The 14,320-nt window shown below is 34.4% G+C and overlaps 1 protein-coding gene across 1 annotated transcript in view; it reads right to left on the bottom strand.

Annotated features, from left to right (window-relative positions):
- Positions 1-9,493: 9,493 nt before the first annotated feature.
- The window catches only part of LOC121416850 (tryptophan 2,3-dioxygenase B-like), a 36,128-nt gene continuing 31,301 nt past the window's right edge, over positions 9,494-14,320 (bottom strand). The window contains exon 9 of the mRNA XM_041610368.1: positions 9,494-9,588. Within this exon, the coding sequence (XP_041466302.1) occupies positions 9,494-9,588 (95 nt within the window). The remainder of the gene's footprint in view (positions 9,589-14,320) is intronic.

Genomic DNA, 14,320 nt, shown 5'->3' on the forward strand with positions numbered 1-14,320 from the left:
TGATTTGCATGTGATTACGCAACATGCTATTGTTGCTATTTTAGGTGGAAAGGAGAATTCGGGTTAGTTTTTAGTCGCGGTCATCACACCATACAAGACAGAAGCATTTTTTCCCCCAAGACTACTTCTATTACGGAGATTTATAAAACCATATTTTAGGTTAAACAATTGATTTATGTTAAAATGACGAATATGGTTGATGAAAAATGTAGGTTGACCTTGGAGCTAATTTCTGTGTATTCTCGATCGCCTTATTGGGGTCGGATAGGAATTTCAGAGAATTTTCCTTATTAGGTTGATCTCTGTTTTCGCCTATCTCAAGGTTCATGGTTTTGCTTGTTTATGCAAGCAAAATCTTAGTACAGTTATCAAATTGAATGATAACTCGATTTCTAAAATTCGATAATTTAATACTCTGATTACCGTTTTATCATTCTAACTATAAAGGAAATTCACACGTAATTGATCAGTGTGATTGACATACGACCAATATCTCAAATATTGATGTTTCATGAATATGTAAGCATGGTACATGTTATACATGAGAGCAACTTCAGAATATGTAATTTGACAATTACTAGTATAGTCTTAGTAATTCAAATCAGCATGCAAGCTGTGTTAGACGTCAGTTGTTGCATTATGTTTTTGAGCTGTCGTTAATTTGAGAATGATCTATTTGTTTTTTGAGGTGTCGGTGACCGCACTCTCCCAAGTGTAAAACAATAAACAAATTGATTAAAAGTATAACAAACAATTTTGTTTGCTTTTGTTTGTGTGGAGAAAGGAGACTGAAATGAGATTTTCACAAATGGCCAAGTATATTGTCATAGCCACTCGTTAATGCATTTCAAGTAAGCATGCGACAAATACTTTTATTGAGTTCACTGATGTGCTTTTCTACACAGCAAGAACTGTGGTGTTAACCGGTGTACATAGAGGACCACACCAGTTATTTTACACCGGTGTTAAATTGGTGGTGTTAGTTTTACACCTATAGGTGTTATTACATCACCTTTGGTTGTTACATTTACACTTTTTGGTGTTCTGTTCAATCTTTAGGGTGTAATTTTAACACCTCAGGGTGTGGTCCTCTTTTAACACCAATTGGTGTCAGTTTAACATCACAGTTTTTACAGTGTAGTCACCTGGGGCCTGTTGCATGAAATGGTCTTTCGTAGAACCATTCTACGTAAGAACGAGATATCGCTCAACTGTTTCACAAAGCTGATTTGGGCGATACGAAGAATGGTCCTTGGAAAGACACCTCCAGACATGTCCTACGTAGGCATGATCTTCTTTGCACACCGCCCGCCACCGTCGGCATTGAGAGAAAATGCGTTTACGGCAAGCCACACTGACATATCACCTTTAAACATATTTTGTATAGGGGTTGATGATGCATTTTATCTGGGATGGCTCAAAGTTATTTTTTATATGGGGGATAGTTATCATCAATTTCAGGTCGACAAGCCGACCAAAAACGGTCATTTTAACTTCTCTGGGGGTAGTGTAAAAGCCCAAATATTTTTAAAAATATGTTTTCTTTTATTCTACCTCCGTCCTATCCCCATCTCTTTTCAATTAAAAAAAATAAACTTGAACTATCGAAATGGGCGGCACTATCTCTCTGACCCATCATGCTTTCTCATTATAGATAATTAAACAACATGAAAACAAATTTCTTTTAAAGAAATTATATAAGGAAAAAAAACCTGTTTATAACATTCAGCAATTTATTTTGTTTACAAAACTAAGATGTTAAACATGCTAAATCATTTTTTTTATTTCATTTTCATTATGAATACTATTTTTTGATGAGATTAATTTCGATCAATGAAAACTAATTCTTGGATTTGAATAATTTGAGAAGTGAAACGGAACAAAAATCTGCAGGAACAGGTATACAGATTAGGCCTATAGCTTACGAATCCATCACAATAATTACAAATGAAGATAAGCTCATCAAAGAAAAGATTATGGAAAGTCCATAGGCCTACGGAAGAGGCGCATTTTAAATCGTAGGGTAGGCCCATTTCGGCTCCTATGTCGGTTAAAAGAATCACGGTAGCCTCTACTCCTTGAAACGGGTGTCCAGGGTGAAAATATTATATCTTATTACACAGAGTAGAATTCACTGAGCAAATCGCCGAAAATTTTATCAAAATCGGACAACAAATAAAAAAGTTATGGAGGTTTAAAGTTTAGCAATATTTTGTGAATACAGTCGTCATGAATATTCATTAGGCGAGCTGATGATGTCACATCTCTACTTTCCGTTTTCCTATGTTATTACATAAAATCATAATTTTTTTTATTATCTCAAACTTGTGTGAAGAATAATGTCTCCCTTATAATGAAATAAGTTCCAGCAATAAATATCTAAAATACAATTTCTGCATCCTGTAATGTAAGGCGTGTTTACTTAATATCTTACTTTGAATCCTACCTATCATAATGTAAAAAATGAAAGGTCATTTGACCAAAATTACCCATGGGGTAACTCCGAACTGGTGTATTAACAATTGCTATATTCACTAGGAAGAGAGCAGAGGCGGCGTATTAATGCGCTATACAAGAACATTTCAACTTCTGGTGGGTGTTACATAAAGCTGTTCGTAAAGTGACGAACGACTTTATGCACGACTCGAACATCTTAAGAAATGATCACCAGTCGCGCATAAAGTCATTCGTATCTTAAGAACAGCTTTATAAAATACCCATTAGAAAAAAAGGTCGATCAACATGATGAAGGTAATATGTTTCCTCCCTCAAAAACAAGGTGTTCTGAATCGTTTGCCAATTTTGAGGTACGTATTCTTTAAAAGGGGGGGGGGTGGGGTGTTCCATGAGCCCCCCTGTTACACCCACGAATGTAATAATCGCCCATAAATGTAATAACGCCCACAAATGTAATAACACTTTACCCACAAATGTAATAACGCCCACAAATGTAATAATACTTTACCCACAAATGTAATAATTTCACCCACAAATGTAATAATGCACTTTACCCACAAATGTAATAATTTTTGATCGCCAAAAAATGTAATAATGACTTTACCCACAAATGTTAAAAATTTGAAGTTTTTTTTTGCAAATCCGTTCTAAACTAAAATCCTATAGTAATGCGTTCATATAGCACACAAGTGCAAAGTCTCTTTTCCTGATCCGGTTAATTAACAAATCATAATATAAGTCCAAAGTCTTTTCTCAAGACCCGGTTGTTAAAAAAATTATAATGTAAAGCCAAAACGCCCACAAATGTATTAATACTTTACCCACAAAAGTAATAATTTCACCCACAAATGTAATAATGCACTTTACCCACAAATGTAATAATTTTTGATCGCCAACAAATGTAATAATGACTTTACCCACAAATGTTAAAAATTTGAAGGTTTTTTTTGCAAATCCGTTCTAAACTAAAATCCTATAGTAATGCGTTCATATAGCACACAAGTGCAAAGTCTCTTTTCCTGACCCGGTTTATTAACAAATCATAATATAAGTCCAAAGTCTTTTCTCCAGACCCGGTTGTTTCAAAAATTATAATGTAAAGCCAAAACGCCCACAAATGAAATAATACTTTACCCACAAATGTAATAATTTCACCCACAAATGTAATAATACACTTTACCCACAAATGTAATAATTTTTGATCGCCAACAAATGTAATAATGACTTTACCCAACAATATGAAGTTTTTTTTTTTGCAAATCCGTTCTAAACTAAAATCCTATAGTAATGCGTTCATATAGCACACAAGTGCAAAGTCTCTTTTCCTGATCCGGTTAATTAACAAATTATAATATAAGTCCAAAGCCTTTTCTCGAGACCCGGTTGTTAAAAAAATTATAATGTAAAGCCAAAGTCTTTATTCCAGACCCGGTTGTTTAAAGAATGATAATATGAGCCCAAAGTCTTTATTCTAGACCCGGTTGTTTAAAAAATAGTAATATAAGTCCAAAGTCTTTTTTCTGACCCAGTTGTTTCAAAAATTATAATATTAGTCCAAAGACTTTTTTTAGACCCGGTTGTTTCAAAAACTATAATATAAGTCCAAAGTCTTTTTTCCAGACCCGGTTGTTTAAAAAAAATATGATATAAGTCCAAAGTCTTTTCCAGACCCAGTTTCAAAAATTATAACATAAAGCCAAAGTCTTTATTCCAGACCCGGTTGTTTCAAAAATTATAATATTAGTCCAAAGTCTTTTTTTCAGACCCGGTTGTTTCAAAAATTATAATATTAGTCCAAAGTCTTCATTCCAGACCCGATTGTTTAAAAAATAATATAAATCCAAAGTCTTTTTTTCCAGACCCGGCTGTTTAAAAATATGATAATAACAGTCCAAAGTCTTTTCTCTAGACCCGGTTGTTACAAAAATTATGATATAAAGCCAAGGTCTTTATTCCAGACCCGGTTGTTTCAAAAATTATAATATAAAGCCAAAGTTTTTATTCCAGACCCGGTCGTTTAAAAAATGATAATATAAGTCCAAAGTCTTTTTTTCCAGACCCAGTTATTTCTAAAATTATAATATTAGTCCAAAGTCTTTTTTCCAGACCTGGTTGTTTCAAACATTATGATATACATCCAGAGTCTTTATTCCAGACCCGGTTGTTTAAAAAAGTTATGATATAAGTCCCAAGTCTTTTTTCCAGACCCGGTTATTTAAAAAAAATATAATAATTATAAAAAACAAAGACCCATGATCCTATTTATGCTAAATAACGTTGTTTTTGTTGTTATCTTAGGTTTTGAGGCGCATGTCATTCAGATATGAGTGTCTTTCAGATATGAAAATATAGCATAGTCTTTTTGTCAGACCCAGTTATAAAATTATTAAAAATACAACAATAACTCCTTCCTTTTTTCTATGAAAAACACTAATAACAAAACTTTTAATACATATGAAAAAACTGAGAAATAAGATATCAGTAACCAATAGGGGGATTACTTCCCTAGAACGATAAGGTTGCTGATCAGCGATCTATGATATAGTATATAAAAGAAAAAAATTCTATCAAGAGGGGATAACCATTCCATGTTTTTATTCGGCAATAAGTCATGATTGAATATTTTTGTCACCCACTGTATGAGAAGTAGGGTAACAATTCTAATTAGTGTTATTTTATTACTTCTTTTTTATTGTTATTATTTCTTATATATTCATTCCTTCTTATTCTTTGAAAAAAAACCTTTATATACATATAAAACAAAAAAACTGAGGAATAAGATATCAGCACACAGTATGGGGATTACTTTCCGAAAACGATAAGGTTGTTGATCAACGATCTATGAGATATTATATAAAAGAAAATAATTCTGACAGTAGGGGATAACGTTTTAATAAGTTCTTCAGTACTTTAAATTTTCAGTGTACCAAGCACCATTTGTAATATATTCAGCATTTTTTTTGGATTAGTTACAATTCCAATAATCTCAGTGGCCTAAGATATATTTTCTGGGGTTATATTGACCCGTAATGTAAAGAGAGAGAGAGAGAATTTATGTGATCAAGAAGTGATAAGATAGGGAAAAAAATTATTTGAAATGACTGAAAGACAGGGAAAGAAAGAGGAGTCCCTCCCACACCCGTACCAGAGTTACGGGGTAAGGCTGTCCCGTCGGTGGATTCAGGTCCATCAACGTCTTGAGGTCTGATCTTTCCAGGGGACAAACGTCTTTAAATATGGTTTAGTCTTTGCTCTATACAATGTTATTTCAAAATAGGAAATTATTAGAAACGATAAAAACAGACAAACAATATTAAAGACGCCACAATATCATTAATGTAGAATAACGTTGTTGTTGTTGTTGTTGTTATTTTGGGTTTTTAAGGCGCGTACCATTCAGATCTGAATATTTACGCCTTTTATTAATTTGTCATTTTTGTGGGATGCGTTATCACAGGGCTTTTATAAATTAGGACAGGCTGGTGTCTAAGTTTCAGATTAATCTTTTGCTTAATTTGTATTTCTAAGATAACGGGGTGTGGGGTAAAGACAACTCTCTAAACCCAAGCATTTTAATTGGGTTTAATTTCAAAGATTGGTCTCTTTTTTCAATATTTGTTTATATTATAAATAACTGGGTATATAGACGAAGGTCTAAGCATAAAATCCATGTTATTCAACAGGAATAAGAATATGACAAAGTCTTATGTTTTTAAGAATGTTTTAATTAATTTACAAATGACTGGGTCTTGAATAGAGACAACGCTCTAAACATGTGCTTTTCTGCTTGGTCTTATTTGGAAGATTGTTGGTTCTTAGATTCGTTGTTGGGGGTTGGGTTTTATTGTTTTTTATTCTTGAAATAATTGTGTCTGGAGAAAAGTCTACAATCGATCTCCATGTTATTCCACAGTAGTAAGATTATTGGGTATTCGTTTTAGAATATGGGTAAAAACTATTTTTTTAATAATAACCAAGCTGGAGTAAGGACGTTTGCTTTATCCATGCAAAATTACAATGTTTTGTACACTCTAAAAATGAAGTGCTAATTTAGCTCTTAAATAGCGTGTAGAGTGACTGCACTTCGGAGTGCTGATTTGTCTAGTTCAAATTTGAACTAGACAAATCAGCACTCCGAAGTGCAGTCACTATACACGCTCTTTAAGAGCTAAATTAGCACTTCATTTTTTAGAGTGTAGGGGTCTTAGTATTATTATATATAAAAAAATCTGGGTGTGGGGTAAAGACAATTTTTTTTTTACTTGGTGAAACTTTTGAAAATTGGTTTTAGATTTGATTTTATTTTTTAATTCATTTTTAGATAACCTGGTCTGGAGGAAAGAGAACGTTTTAAAACTCGTGTTATTCCAAAAGAACATGATAGGGTCTTATGTTAGAATATTCTTTTTCGTAATTTTTGTAATGATTAGGTCTGGAATAAAGACAACGTTCTAAATCTCTTTTTTAAAAACAGGTTCTTAGGTTCAAGGATTGCTTGGTCTTAGATTTGGAGTCATTTCTATTTTTACTACTAGCGTTATTTTGAAAAAAAAATGACTTGGTCTTGCTGAAAGACTACGCTATATGTCCATGTTATCCAGCATCGTAAGATTATGGAGTCTTTATACAGTTTGTGTTGTTGTTGTTTTGTTATTTACAATTTTTGAATAACAGGGTTTGTAATATCATATGGGTATCTTACATAGGCGCCGGAAGCGGGGGGCGGGGGGGGGGCACTTGCCCCCCAAATAAAATTTGGGGGGGGGGCAAAACGAGATTTTGCCCCCCCCCCCATGTGCCCCCTAAAAGTAGAAAAATGATAAATAATTTAAGGACAAAAGTAAACGATGGAGGCACTTTTCTGCCTAAAAATTGACATTTCCATTGTCAGAAATGAAAAAATTTCGCCCCTGACGGGGCAATTACATATCATAGTAAGATCGCGTCTTTTGACGAACATGTCCCTTTGTGAAACATACCTTTGATAAGCCCCTTTTCCATCTTATAACTTATGATGATTGTGCTCTCTCGCGTCGTCCGTGTATGTAAATGTACATAAATATATGTTTCTGAAAGGATATTGCATGAAAAATGTAATTTCTGTTATTTTGAGTCAATATAAGCGTAATACGTAATTTAGATTTAATTTTTTGATACATTGAGTATAATTCACTTAGCAAAATGCTGAAAATCTAATCAAAATCGAATAACAAATAACAAAGTTATTGAATTTCAAAGTTTAGCAATATTTTGTGAAAACAGTCGCCATGAATATTCATTAGGTGGGCTGATGATGTCACATCTCCACTTGTTCTTTTGTATTTTATCATATGAAATTAGGTTTATTCAAATTTTTTCCTCCAAGAACTAGAAAAATTGGATTGACAACTGAGTGCATTAGATATTTATTGCTGTAACTTATTTCATTATAAGGGGGATATATTATTCACACAAGTTTATGAAATAATGAAAAAATATGATCATATAATAATATAAGAAAACGGGAAGTGGAGATGTGACATCATCAACCCACCTAATGAATAATCATGACGACTGTTTTCACAAAATATTGCTAAACTTTATAAACTTCAATAACTTTATTATTTGTTGTCTGATTTTGATGAAATTTTCGGCATTTTGCTCAGTGAATTCTACTCTATGTATTAAGATATAAATATTTTCAGCCCGGACCATCCCTTTAATTGATCAGACATGAAAACCACATTCCGGTTCGACCGTTTTGCGTGTTGATTTCATAGGTTCTTATAAATTATGATTATAGTTTTGTTCAATTCTCATGAAATTTATTTTGAATGCTCTTAGAAACGCAACTTTTATACTCCATTTTTACACAAAGTCCTTATCGTGGGGTTGCCACACCCTCTCCCGCTCGATCGCTTCCGTATCTCACGCTGTCAAAAATACTGTGCCCCCTTCGGGATTTTGCCCCCCCAAAACTGAAAGTGTTCCGGCGCGCCTGGTATCTTAGTTTGGACTTATGTTATAATTTTTGAAATAACCGGGTGTGGAAAAAAGACTTTGGACTTATAATTTTTGAAAATACCAGGTCTGGAAAAGAGACTTTGGACTTTTGATACTATATGAAGGCATTACTATAGAGTTTTAGTATTAAGTTTTAAATAACCGGGTCTGGAGAAAAGACTATGCTTGATTCTCAATTTACTCGTGGCGAATGTTTTCACAATACATTCCGTATTCAAAACAACAACAAAGACATTGATTCCACCAGTTTTAATTAACTGGGTCTTGAGAGAAGACCAAGCTCGACTCTCATTTTTATTCCACTGGAACATCATTATCGTATCTTAGTTTGGACTTATATCATAATATTTGTAACAACGGGGCCTGGAAAAAAGACTTTGGACTTATATTATAGTTTTTGAAATAGCATGGTCTGGAATAAAGACTTTGGATTTATATTATAATTTTTTAAGCAACCGGGTCTGGAATAAAGACTTTTGATTTATATTATAATTTTTTAAACAACCGGGTTTGGGAATAAAGACTTTCGACTTATATTACAATTTGTTAATCAACCGGGTCAGGAAAAGAGACTTTGCTATTTTGTGCTAAATGAACGCATTACTATAGGATTTAGTTTAGAACGGATTTGCCAAAAACCCTTATAACATCTGTGGGTAAAGTCATTACTACATTTGTGGGCGATCAAAAATTATTACTTTTGTGGGTAAAGTGCATTATTACATTTGTGGGTGAAATTATTACATTCGCGGGTAACGTGTTATTACATTTCTGGGTAAAGTGTTATCACATTTGTGGGTAAAGTGTTATTGCATTTGTGGGCGTTATTACATTTGTGGGTGCAACAACCCCCCCCCAAAAAAAAAAAAAAAAATATATATATATATATATATATATATATATATATATATATGTGTGTGTGTGTTCAAAATAATAAAGTAATGTAAAATAAGTGTATAAATAATTGAATTAATAAATTAATTAATAAACAAATAACTAAGAAATAAAGTAAATAAATAAGTATTTGTATATTTTACCTGATGGTTGCCTTAAGATAGTGGTAACCTGATGACCCCCCTGTTCCGGGCTTAGCTCCGATCATACGATGTACCATTAGCAAATGATGGTCTATTACAAAAACAGATATAGATTGCAAATATATCATAATCCACGAGATTAATGGATGGGGAAACCATCACCCTCTCCCAAATCTCCCTGCATTCATTTACACCATTCGCAATTTAGGAAATATGTATTCACAAAATTAATTCGATCTCAAGAGCTGGGGAACAATAAGCTTTCCGCATTACAAATACGTGGTGAAATATAGAGGGTGGTGCGACGATGCTGGAGCGGCCGGCCCATGAAATTTTAAATCATGAAAAATAAGATGAGAAAAATTGATGGAATAAAGGGAAGAAATTAGATTAAGAATGTTATCGAAAGAAGATATGTTCTCATCGTTGACTAAATCAGTTTTGTGATTCACATTGCTAACATGCTTAAATTGAACAGTGTGAATATAATTTTAATTGGATGCATCGATGATGTGGGTGTGTGTGTGTGTGTGTGTGTGTGGATGTGTAAGTAAACAGTGTATTCACACATTACTGATTTTGAACAATGTGAAAATAACTAACGAACACTTTATCAGACTGTGAAGAAATAATATGCGGGTGCTCGGACAAAATTATGTTTACTAAATTCTCTGAACACACTTGTAAGATAAAAAAAAGTGTAAAAACAGTGTCACGCGGTCTAATCATAGTTTGTTCACATAGTGGACTATGTGAAAACAGTGTTGTAGTCAAGGCTCAAACCTCCAAGGCCAAGGCCAAGGCTTTAATACCCAAGGCCAAGGCTTCAATAACCAAGGCTGAGGCCAAGGCATGGAAACCCAAGGCCAAGGCCTGAAAACCTCAAGGCCAAGGCCAAGGCCAAGGCATTTCAATTGTACAATATATGGAAAAAAATTAGACAACAATGCTTAGGCAGCATACATGACACACAGGACCAAATGTATAAAAGGTGTGAGCGAGCAAAATTTTTGACCCTTGTACATTTAAAACGAAAATAATTTCATGATAGATCATGTAGATTTAGACATAAAATTAAAATAAATATGTAGTTACCTTTGTACATTTAATTATTGTTCTAGGCGATTCACATTGCAATCATTATTACCAAGGTGATCTGATCCTGGCATGCCCATTCTCAACATATGTCTTTCTCCTCTACCTGGGACAGGGGAGGCAGAATGTATTTTTTTTTTGGGGGGGGAGGTCAAAGCCAAAAATGCACTTACAGTATAAGTCAAAATGAGAATTTTGGTGCAGTTCAGCAAAGCTTTTTTAAGTTATTTCTAATTGATAAGACAGATATTTTGATTTAGGCTTTTTTTAGGCAAGTGGTTTTGAAAAAAAAAACAATTTTGAAGTTGTAAAACTCGATTTTGGGTCAATTATGGTGCTAATCACTGTTAAAAGGGCATCCTTGCGAGATGTTGTAATAAGATGTAATAAGAAATGAAATTTAAATATTTCGAGCTGTTTTTGTAATCATGAAAAAGGTATGCATCTTACTAAACAAATTAACGCGAGCACAAAACACAAGCTGAAATTTTTACAGACCAGAAAAGGAAGCTGTTCTGGACTGCATTTAGTGACTCATAAATAGGATACATAACTCACCAATCAAATAATGCGAGCGCAAAGCGCGAGCTCAAAAATTTGTAATATTCCGACCTAAAAACTAGACATTCTAAGCATTTTTTTGTGTAAATTGAATGCGAACCTTAACAATAATTTATGCAAGCACAATCCAAAATTTGTTGATTTTGAAACCTAAAATTTTGCTCTGTATGCCATGCTTGGCCCCTCAACATTTTTGGGCTCATCATGCCATTGATGCCATAGCCCATTTGGAAATGACGAAATTGAAGTTTGTGTTCAAGTTTACCGAATCTTTTCAGAATATCATTAAAACTTAAACAATCTTGTTGGTCAAAGAAAATAATACAAGGAAAACCTAATGGAATAGAAATCAACCTTGTTATCATTCTTTAGAGTAAGCTGTTTTTAAAGTATGAAAATTGTTGTCTAAATTGCAGTCAGATCTGTCAGAATTATTCCTGTCATAAAATCACTATAATCAGTGGCGTAGCGTGGGTCACGGCATTGGGGGGCACCAGCAAAAACTTGGAATTGCCTAGTGAGCGCGCGAAGCGCGCCCAGTTGCCAGTTATACTGACCTAATAGAGATATTTTTATAAGGACAGTGCCAATAAACGGACATGTATCTCACTAGTCAAATAATGCGAGCGCGAAGCGCGAGCTTAAAATTTTTGATATTCAAACCTAAAAAGGGACATTACAATCAATCTTTTGTAATCATGATACGTACCTGTCTCGCTAAATAATGCAAGCGCAAAGTGCGAACTGAAATTTTTGTAAATATTGACCCCAAACAGGAAGATTTTAAGGACTATATTTTAGGAATCTTTTATTATCCACATCTCACCATAGTCATCTAATGGGAGTGCCAATAAGCGCTTGCTGATTTTGTTAGAATTACATCTAAACATGCACATAAAGCACTTGTAATCATGATTAACATACCCATCTCACTAATCAAATCTTGCGAGCGCGAAGCGCGAGCTGAAAATTTAGGAAATTCAGACCTGAAGAGGGGCATTTTAAGGCTTGTTTGTAGGAATTCAAGAAGACATTACGTAGTTCACTAACCAAATGATGCGAGCGCGAAGCGCGAGCTAAAAATTTTTGATATTCAGATCAGAAAACAGAAAAAGGGACATTTTAAGGACTCATTCTAGGAATTGATGGAGAGCAGACATCTTTCACCAATCCACTACTGCGAACGTAAGCACGGTCAGGAAATGTTTTATATTAAGACCTTAAAATGGGACAATCACTTAAAGTATTCATGAAAAAGAAGCATACTATTGTACATGTAAAAGAATAACTCGAAGTGCGAGGAAATATATTTGGTAGTTTGGTGTATATTGACTTGAAAACGGGAGGTTTTAGTATAACAGGATTATATATCTCGGTAAACAGACAATGGGAGCACCAGGAACAATGAAGACATATGCCCTGAGCAAATTATGTGTCATTTATATGAAAAAATGTTTCTTATGTAATGTAACATAACATAATTATAACATTATAATGAACATTAATGTCTTCTTTCCCACTACGTTTCTCTTCCTTTCTCCCTCTTTTCCTCCTTTTTTAGTCAGCCGATTGGGGGGAGGGGGCACGTGCCCCCATGCCCCCCCCCCTGTAGTTACGCCACTGACTATAATCCTAATCATAATAATTATCATTATCATTAATATTGTCATTATCCTTATTAGTCATGATTACATCATATTACCAATAAATAAGATTAATTTTCATCACTTCTCTTTGTTACATAATTATGTGATGATAATTGCAATTTGATGGCACTGCTTAGTACACTTACTGCTTCTGCTGCAGCTGACTGGTAGTATTTAGTGTCATTAGATGTACAGAACAAATGAAACATTTATAATTACTTTTATAAAACAAATGAAAGTACAAAATGCCTTGAAAATGCCTTGAAAAAGCCTTGAAAATGCCTTGAAAATGCCTTGAAATTTCAAGGCTCAAAATCCTCAAGGCCAAGGCCAAGGCTCTCTCAAGGCCAAGGCTTGAATGTTCAAGGCCAAGGCTTTGAAAAAATAGGCCTTAAGGCGCCTTAAGGCCAAGGCCGAGCATCAAGGCACTACAACACTGTGTGAAAATAATATTCACACTGTTAGAATGCTCAAAATCAACAGTAGGAAGATATTTTCACACTGTCGATAATTCAACAGTACGTTTAACAGTTCATGGCGTGTTCACATGGCCGACTATGTGAATAAGGTATGTGGTTCACAGGCGCGCCGGAACACTTTCAGTTTTTGGGGGGGGGGGCCAAAATCCTGAAGGGGGCACAATATTTTTGACAGCGTGAGATACCAAAGCGATCGAGCGGGAGAGGCTGTGGGTGGGACCCCCCCCCCCCCCCCCGGTAAGGACTTTGTGTAAAAATGGAGTATAAAAGTTGCATTGCTAAGAGCATCCAAAAATAAATTTCTTGAGAATTAAACAGTCTTGGAGTTTTTTTTTTGCTCCTTCTGTTTCCTCCCTTCTGACCCATGATCAGGGTCCCCTGTTCCAGCAAATGACGAGCCTTATTGCAAACGAAATTGTTTCAAACCAATGTAATATAGGCCTTTTAAAGACTTTAGACAAAACATGACCGTACGCAGCCGCGGGGGCCGCCGATCGAGAGGGCAAAATTTACCAAAAGTGTGAACGAAATCCTTCAATTTTATTCTAGAAAATGCAAAAGCACCCCATCACAAACCCCTCGCTCTTAAGTTTGTTCGAAAATTTTGGTCTTGCAGGCCCACCCACTCCCGGATTGTTTTGTTTTAGTTTTGCAAACGTCCATGAATAACAAAGCTGGGATGAACCAGAGAACATAGCTGCCATCTCGATTTGATTAGTAACAGGTAATGGGAAGAAGCTTTGGAATCTAAAATACATAAGTGCTATATCATTATGAGCTGAAATAGTATCAGACAAAACGCCTTCCAATCATGGCAATGAAAAGGAATAGAGGAAAATACGGGGCTGTGAAAATATCTTAAGATATTTTTTTATAGTAGAGCAGTACTGTAGCGCTTATTTTTTCTTTTATATTCTTTATTTACATTTTTATTGATATCTCGGATAATATGAGTCCGGTCAAGAAGACACTTTCACAGATGATTTTATTTTTTTCATGTCTAAACATTATCTCAAAGTTGCTTTCGAGTGGGATTCACCAT

The sequence above is a fragment of the Lytechinus variegatus genome, chromosome 6 (genome assembly GCF_018143015.1).
Source record: "Lytechinus variegatus isolate NC3 chromosome 6, Lvar_3.0, whole genome shotgun sequence".
NCBI lineage: Eukaryota > Metazoa > Echinodermata > Echinoidea > Temnopleuroida > Toxopneustidae > Lytechinus > Lytechinus variegatus.